At 40.1% G+C, this 8,878-nt stretch overlaps 1 protein-coding gene across 1 annotated transcript in view; it reads left to right on the forward strand.

Moving 5' to 3' along the window:
• Positions 1-4,046: 4,046 nt before the first annotated feature.
• The window catches only part of ATAD2 (ATPase family AAA domain containing 2), a gene marked incomplete at its 5' end in the record, with an annotated part of 21,431 nt that continues 16,599 nt past the window's right edge, over positions 4,047-8,878 (forward strand). Inside the window, 5 exon segments of the mRNA XM_010177963.2 lie at positions 4,047-4,186; positions 4,705-4,754; positions 6,021-6,174; positions 7,508-7,604; positions 8,401-8,485. Of these exon segments, the coding sequence (XP_010176265.2) occupies positions 4,047-4,186; positions 4,705-4,754; positions 6,021-6,174; positions 7,508-7,604; positions 8,401-8,485 (526 nt within the window).

The raw sequence follows: 8,878 nt of genomic DNA on the forward strand, positions 1-8,878 counted from the left end.
ATTGCTTTTAATGTAGCCTTCAAAAGCTAAAACTCTTCTCTGCTTTTTCCAAGTCAGGCTCTTCTCCACAGGGTGTCCTGCATTTCTATGACAAATAAAAGCAGAGCAGATCCAACTCTGAAGTGGTCTGCTCTTCAGGGGAGCTCTGCCTTGAAGTGGTGCTTGTAGTGGACTCTGTTTCCTTCCAGCAGAACTCTTACAGAATTTTCATTTCAGACTACTGAACTAACAAAGAAGAAATCTTTGGGGGTTTTTTTGTTTGTTTTTCTTTGCAAACAGTCATGGAATCGTGCTTAAAAGATCACTGCTTTGCTTTTGCAGTCTACACTAGAAGTGGTTGCCAGAGGCTGCAGGGAATTCAGCCGCCTGTTGCACAAGGGAGGAGGCTGTTGTGCAAAGTTAGGCAGATAAAGCAGCTGGCACAGGTCCTCAGTGTGGAGAACAGGAATGAGGAAGCTAAATGTAAACTTTTCACTGAAACCACAGCAGAATCATCATTAGGGAAATGGTTGTAAGGTTCTTTGTTTTTATTTCTTTGGGGGGTTTTTTGTGGGGTTTTTTGTTTGTTTGTTTGTTTTTGGAGACCTTTCCCATGCTTTGAAGCGTGGAGTCATTCTTACCTCATTTGTAGGGTGGCCAGGCTCTGGTGGAGTGTTTTAACTGCAGACAAAATGCAGAAGTGCCCCAGATGACAGAGATGATGATCCTGGTGCTAGCTACATGTTCAAGTCCTCGTGCCTCTTTCCTGACTTGTTGGTGTGCAAGGACTTGGTGGTGGCAGCTTTTGCAGTTTTTCTGGTATCAACAAGTGGTTTATCTCTTGTTATTCAGCTTATCTCATCCATAGAGAGTAAGGGGCACAGAGCAGAAAGTCTAAGGTAAACAAACCATCACCTGATGGGTTTGTCCTCTTCCAAGTTTCCAGTCCTAAGATGTTCCATGGCAGATCCAAACTGGCTGCTGTACTTCTGGAAGCTGTGTATCCACAGGTCTGTAACCCTGGTGTAATTCCCCAAGCTGAACAAGATTGTTGTCTTGTGAGCTGTATTTGAGGGCCCTGTGCTCCTGAATTCCCTTTTTGTCTGGGCAAAGTGGAAACCAGCACTTTTCCAGGCTGAGCCTTGACTCCTCTGTGTAGTGGCCTCAGCATCAGAGCTCACAGCCTTGTTGCTGAAGCACATTTATCTGTTCTGATAATACTTCAACACAGAGTTACTCCCTCAGAGATACCAGATAGCTAAACACAGTTTTTGTGAAAAGACTTTTTAAAAACAGCTGCTAATCACTTCCCATAGCATGAGAAAAGTAACAAAATAGGAAGTGCTTTGAAAATTTGAAATAACTTTACAGAATTCTTTCATCCAGTTGCCTTACCTTTCCAGTTTAGCCATTTGCTTCTACTGAATTTCACTTCTTGAGTGTATTTTTTCCACCTGATAGGCTTGATAGGAGTTAGTTACTCTTGCTGGAGTTGCCCTGACAGTGTCTGCTGTCTCACTAAACTGGGATGCCTTCCGACGAATGGAGGATGGGCAGAGTTAGCAATACACGTTGTTACTGCTTTGCCTGTGTCCTAGTTTGAGACATGATTAAGGTAAAAAGACAGTACAGAGGTTAACACATAACACAAGTATTGTATTGGGAACATTGCATTAAAAATACATTAAAAAAAGCAAACAAGTGCGTAACTATACATAGAAAGATTTCCCAGCTCACCATACTGTTTTTTTCTGACATCTGTGATGACTCTAAGTGTTTGTTCCTTCTTTTAGTCTCAGATCTGGCCCAGAGATTTGTGAAGCTTATTATTGCAAGCATCTTTTAACTTATATGGCAAACCTTTAAGATTTCTCTCAAGGAATATTTACTTTTAGATCAATGAAGTAGAAATATCCCAAGCGACAGTTACAACTTGTGTATCTTGCAGTTTGAACAAGCTAAATCTTCCATAGTTGCTACCAGCTTTGGAGTCTAATTTCATAAGTGATTGTGTATTTAGAAATAAATCCTCTTAAAAAGTTGTCCTTATTTGAAAGTGCTCCATGTTCAGAGGAGCTGAACCTGGTAGCCCTTTGAAGAGTACAAATGGCCTGATCCTTCTTCCCTCTCTGGCTGATCAGGGTGAAAGCTCATTAGTGCGGAGATACACATGGGCACAGAGAAATGCATATATGTAATATGGATCCCTCTTATTATTTGGCCTTGGGCACCCAGTCTGTCTGCAGCTGCCTCCCGATGCCTGGGTCTCCCTGGGGGCTGCAGCTGAGTGTGTAAGCCCAGAGGTGCCCAGCCCCGTTGCAGTTGCGGGTATACAGACCCTATATGTGTGCTTACATACATGTACTACATATATCCCTCTGTACCTGTCCTTAGACACTGTCAAACCAGGAGCTGGCCCTGGGTGGCCTGGTCTCCCAGTTACCTCCTGTGCAGACACAGATGGGTCCCTGGCCTGGACCTGTGGCCTCTCCAGTACAGGGTCCCTCACCCCGAAGCCAGGCCTTGGGCTGACCCGTGGCCTCGCGAGGAGCGCGACGGGCTGCTCCCCCAGTGCTGCCTTCCTGGGATGCCTCTGCCTGCCAGTGCTTCTCTGCTGCTTTTTGTTTATGCAGATTGGCCTTTAATCATGTAACCCAGCATTATCGGTAGTTCCAAGGCATGCCTGTAGGTTTTATGGGATGATATAAAAACCACAGACATACCAGCTGTAGGAAGACTATTGAGTACATTTGCAGGTGTGAGAACATCGTTTTTTCTTGGTCTAGGTTTTTTTTTCCTAGTTGTCTCAGTGATGAATACTGAAAGTATTGGTTTAAGTATTTATAGACTCCTATGTGTGAGTGTGCAGAAAAACCTGCCTTCTTCAAATAACCCCAGGGCCCTGTAGAATTAAAAATGAGTTGAAAGAGTTTCTGTTACAATTTCTTTCTTAAACCTTTGAAAGGAAAAATCTTAAAGGTGACTCTGACAGATCAGACTACCTTGCGTTGAGCTTTAGGTCTTGTTACATCCATTAGTGCTGGATCTGAGAAGCAGAAAATGTCTTTAGGGGTCTCATCTCAGATGCCCAACTTCAAAAGCCAGCTATGGGAGGCATCTTGTGGGGCTTTGCTCTACCAGCCCGGAGGACTGCAGGAAGGGAGGTGCTCTTTAAAATAAGCAATGAAGGAGAGGTGATTTAAATCCTTGTGCAAAAGGTCTGTCTTGTCATGAGAAGTTTTCAGGTGGACAGTGGGAATGACTTGTCCAAGGCTGACTGAAGAGAAGGCTGTCAGACAGTTTCAGGACTGCCCAGTTCTGTGGCTCAGGGTTGACCCCTCAGCAGCATTTGGCTGCAGCTCTCATTGCACGGCCCTGCAAGAGCCTTGCACGTGCATCATTGCCCTCCTGTAGCAACCTTCTTCAGGCTTCTGTCCTCATCTCCACCAGCTGCTAATGCAAGTACCTCTTGGTAAAGTTAGTGTCAAGAAACAGAAGAATCGGGTCTGTTTTCTGTCCTTTGCAGCGTCAGATGTAGTTTGGCTACTCTTAATGAAACTTGGGTTGTAAACTCGACAAGTCGCCTCTCAGGGAGGTGAATAGGAGATAGGAGAAAAACTCTCTTAACTAGATTTTAATCCCAGTCAAGCTTGACTGCTCCTCTGAACCAATTTTGAAATAAAAGGGTTTGTTTTGTTGGGGTTTTTTTTTCCATGAAATGCTAAGTTTATATGAAAGGCTTTGCTGCAATAATTTTTTCAAAGCATATTAAGCTCAAATTGTCCACAAGAAAACTGTGGTGGAGGGGAGCTTTAGCTTTGAAAGCTGTTTTGTTGGTGGTGTTGTTGTTGGGGTTTTGTTTGTTTGTTTTTTTGGAGGGGGGGGCAGGGGGCATTCTGAGAGCTACTTCTTGGTGCGGAAGTGGTTCAAGGCTTACCTGCTGTTAGGTACACCACTATCAAGTCAAGAGAGTTACAGAATAAACTTGCCTAAATGAGGGAGAATTTCCTTCTCAGTTCAACATGCATGGTTCAATTAAATATGTTCTCATTTCCTCCTTTCCCTAGGAATTTTCCTCTGGCAAAATTGAATGCTTCAGTGGACACTGTGTAAGATCGATGAGAAAAAACATGTCCTGTTCAGACTCTAGCTTTGGCAAAAGTGTGGAAGTACTATGTGAAGATGTCAGTCAAACATACTTCACAAGGTATTGTATTTCTAGGTGTCTAATCTTTGTTCAGTTCATAGAACTAAAAGGAAAAGTGAGAGCATGTGCAATGAGTCACATCATGATAAATCTACATCTAAAAATCTGCGGGGGAATATGATTATGTTAATGTCAATGCCAGTATCTTAGAACTAGAATGACTTTTAGTAAAAGTCTTCTGCTTGTATAAAAAACCCACAACTTTTCCCATCTCCTTTGAGATCTCTCCTCTGCTTTGGTTACTGAGATGTTATTTGCACTATTCAGACTTCTAGATTAACAGGTTAGGAAATTTATTTCCTCATAGAACCGTGTGCGTACGGTACACAGCAGATTTTGGATCTGAATCCTCAGTGTGGTCCGCAGGCTTTTCTTTACGTGATGTGAAGCATGGGATTATAAACCTAGGTTATAATCAGGTTACCTAGTCTTGGTGGGGACTAATACAGCACTTCTGTACAATAATTCTAATACAATAATTATTTTCTCCCTTCTCTCTTCTGTCTTTCTTAATGTAGGCAGTTGGCAAAGCTGAAATCAGACCAAAAAAAAGAAGAATATAAAGAAGGTAAGTAGTGGTAACTCCCTAGGATTCTTTTTTAGCCTGGTTTCTGAGGATTGCATTTGGTCACTCCATCTATTTAACTTGGCCTCAAAAGCTTCTGAACTCATCAAACAAAATCAGCTGAAGTTTTGAGAAAGATAATGAATTTCCTGCAAGTGTTTTGAAAAGAGGTAGATGCAAATAAGAGGATATGCTATTAATTCCTTTCAGGCTTGGGGAGAGCACCACATGAATTCTAGCCTGCTCTTAAACACAAGAGAATCTGTTCCTTAACTTGAATTTCTCTGTGACTGGAGAAATGTCTGGAGTCTGCAAGATATGAATTGAAAATCGTTCTTGCAAGTAGGATGGAATATTGCAATATTAGAATATATGAGTTAAAAAGTAATTCAGTCATGAGACACACAAACCCACTGATGTGGGGAAGGTGTCACTGAAGTTCAGCAGTTTACCTTGGACCCGAATCGCTGTGCTGAGTACACAAGCAGGCTTGATGCTGTGAGGCCACTTGCTGGCAGCTGGGAAAATCAGTTATTTCCAGGCAGTGTCCTGCCAGCCACGGGCTACATGCAGGAAGGGGCCTGACATGCACTTTGTGTGGCAATCCAAGTTGTAATTGTGCACTGCTTTCTCACTTGACCTCCATTAACTGTTTTAATGATAGTGCAAATAGTGAACTCATGGCAAAGGGTTATGTGTGGTAAATAGTGGGCAGGTCTTTTTTTAAAGCAGGCAAGCATTTTGAGTTCTTTGGTGTTTGGGAGTTTATCTTGAGACATTTCTTCTAGATTTTTGTGTCACGATGCAGAGAATGAAACTGATGCATGCTTAAACAGCGTACTAAAAACATACATCTTTAAAAGAGACTTCCCACATAAACATTTTTTAAAAAAAACTATTAGATACAATTTTACATGAACAGAGTAAAAACACCTTAGAGAGAGGTATTTGTTGTTTTAATCTTTCCAGAAAGAAGTAACTGGAATAAGCTTGCCTCTTGCATGAAACAAAAGTTGCATGTTCTTTTCATCAGATTGGCTTTCCAGTCTGTTAATATGTTGCTATACAAGTCATGCTTTTAAGCAGGTAATTTAAATATAAGTAATTTAAATTTAATGCTGTAGCCATGACAATAACTTCTAATTCAGTATTTAAAGAAAAAAAAATCAATCCACTGCAGATTTTTTTACATTTTACTAGAGCAACAATGGAATAAAGGGAATAACATATTTTCTGTCTCAAAATAATTTCTATATTAATGCATTTTAGTCACCAGAACACTGCAAACCAGAGCTAATTCAAAAGCTGCAGACCAAGCCCATGAAGAAAATGGGGATCTGGAGGTCCGCCGAAGCTGCAGACTTCGACAGAGTCGTTACAGCACTACAAATGAATCTGTTTTGTTTGACAAACTTATAACAAAGTAAGTGGGTCTTTTTCATCGTCTTGCAAAGCTACTAAAATGAGCCGTATTAGCAAGCCTTTGTTCTATGGCATAATATTGCCTAGGGACTTTCTCCTTTTGAGAACAGAGGAAGGTATTGTTATTCCTGGCAGCAAGAGCTAAATTCATTCAGTGGTTAGGCTGAGACTTCCCTACGTGCCTCGATGTGTACGAGACGTCCTTGTGATAACTGCTGGGCTGCAGGTGCCCTCCATAGTAGAGGCCCACCAAGGTCACGCCTCTTCCTCTGCCTGCACCATTATGTCCTGTAATTATTGTTAATATATTGGTTTATGTAAGGTTTGGGCCTTTGTACTTTGGAGCTAAGCTGTTTAACCTGTGCTTTTTTGGAAATAGATACTTGTGGCTGTTTAAGACCTCCAGGTCTGAGAGTGTGTGTGGGAGGATGTATTTGCAAGGTGCTTCATGTCTAAACAATTTGGGCACAGCCAACATTTCAGTTTGCCACTGGTCTTCATTTTGGGCTTGCCAGTTGCAGAGAGATCTTCATACTAGAGCATCTTTTATATAGGAGCTCAGCAGGTTTATGTGTTGTCTTGTGAAGCAAAACGATCGCTTTACATTGTGACTTTCAGTAGATTTAACTTGGGGTAATTTTCTTAGCATCAGAAGCAACTTCATTTTTTAATTAACTTTTTTCCATGCTTATGAATTTTTTTTATAACGCTTGGTTAAGATACTGAGGAAAGTTGGATACGGCCAAAGTGAAGTGTAGTCCTAGTGTTTCTGCCTGTCTATCTGTGGCTAACTTCTCTTTGTGAAATCCAAATTGGCATTGTTTTCTAAAAGATTTGCAAAGTATAACAGCAGTGGGATGTTTTTTCCAGCATATATAGTCATGGAAAACTAACACAAAACTTAAATTACAGTTAAGAGAAGAATAAGCAACTTGTTGCCTGAGGAAGGCTGTGAACTAAAAATTACTTAATGCTGTCATGCAGAGCAACTTAAGTGCTATTAAAAACTGCCATAATTTCTTTCTGTTATCTTACTATGATCTTCAGAATTCTTTTTTTCCTGCTAAACCAGATTTTTTTTCACTGTGTTCAGTGAGAGAGGAAAATAAACCTGAAAACAGTGTGTTTGCAAACGTTCAAACACTTGTTCTTAAATCTCTCTGTAAAAAAGTAAACATTTGACGTAACTTTTAGGCAGTGTTCAAAAACTTGGCATCAATGACTCTTGCTTTGTGCATACTATATTAAAATGTCATACTGATTATGTGTACTGTTTTAAAACTGTTTTTTGTACTTGCCAATCTTTGCTCTTACTTGTCATCTTTTTATCTTAGTACTGCAGAAGCAGTCTTGCAAAAAATGGATGACATGAAGAAGATGCGTAGACGGCGAATGATGGAAGACCTTGGGGTGTTCCACGATGAAGAAGAAGTAGATACTAACTTATTTACTGTTTTTGTATAAGTAGTGTATTTCACACAGGGAAATTATTTAGTTGTAATTTTAATTTAGCTGAAATAACTTCTTCCAAAGAATACCATAGTCTAAAATAACATTATTTTTTTTGTTCTCTAATTATAATTTAACATCTTACTGTCAGGGTCATGCTACAGATATACAGAAAACACCTTCTTCAGAAGACATGAAATAGCAGTGATATGCTGAAATACATGTCTTTCTGAAATATTACACTTTCTGAATTGCCTTAGGATTTTTGAATGGACACTGTTTACAAAGAGCTGTTTCAGGGCTTGGGTTTTCACTTCAAATCTTACGAAAAACTGAATTCACTGACGGCTGCTTTATCTATGTTTGTTCTTGTGCCAGCCCTGCCTGTGAGCTTAAGTAGTCCTCTGTCCCTAGAGGAACTTACGTTAAAATTATATACAGCAATCATATTTCCTCTTAGTTTTGCTCTGTTAAATTAAGTTCTTCTACAAAACTGTCATTTTAAATGGCAGGCACTTCATTTTTTAAACATCTTCATAGCCTGCTTTCATAGTTTTATGTTTAGATCTCAAATGCATTTTTGGTTTTTTTTAAATGAAACCAGATTTGTCCATTGTACTTTGTGTATCGTCTTTCAAATGCCTGTATTAATTTTTTTTGTCTGCTAGAACAGACAGTGTGTATATGGAGTGCCTTGATAATGTTACTATCTGGGTACCAAATATGCCCATGTCAGGTTTTCTGCGTATTTGTGACTGATCTTCTTTCTTTTAATTAGGAAAACCTTGATATGTACTCGCAAGGAGAGAAAGACATCCAAAGAACTGACGAAGAAATAGCTGATAATCAAAGTGGCACTGTAGGTTAGTGCTGTTTTAAATTTTCTTTACTATGCCCTAGCCAAAAGCCTTGTCTTAAACAATTGAGACAAGCTGAACTACTGTGTATTTTTAATCTATTAAAAAAAATCTGTATTGCCATTAACATTATAAGCCATAGTCATGGTCTCTGGGGCTGTCCTGTAGTGAGCTCAGAACAGGTATTCTGAGCAGAGGAAAAAAAATATCATGGTTTTCCAAAATGCTTACAAGAAAAAAGGCAACAGATGGCTGTGGACAGGTGGGAATACAAAGCAGTGGACAGTATTAGAATGAGAAAGAGTGATCTCGGTACAGCAGGAGCGTGACAGTTTTTGTGGTTTTGAGGAACACAGCAAGAATTTTCAGGAAGTAAGGTAGGCTGCCAGATGTGTAGGG

Source organism: Antrostomus carolinensis, unplaced genomic scaffold, assembly GCF_000700745.2.
Source record: "Antrostomus carolinensis isolate BGI_N321 unplaced genomic scaffold, ASM70074v2 scaffold30271, whole genome shotgun sequence".
In the NCBI taxonomy this organism is placed as follows: Eukaryota; Metazoa; Chordata; class Aves; order Caprimulgiformes; family Caprimulgidae; genus Antrostomus; species Antrostomus carolinensis.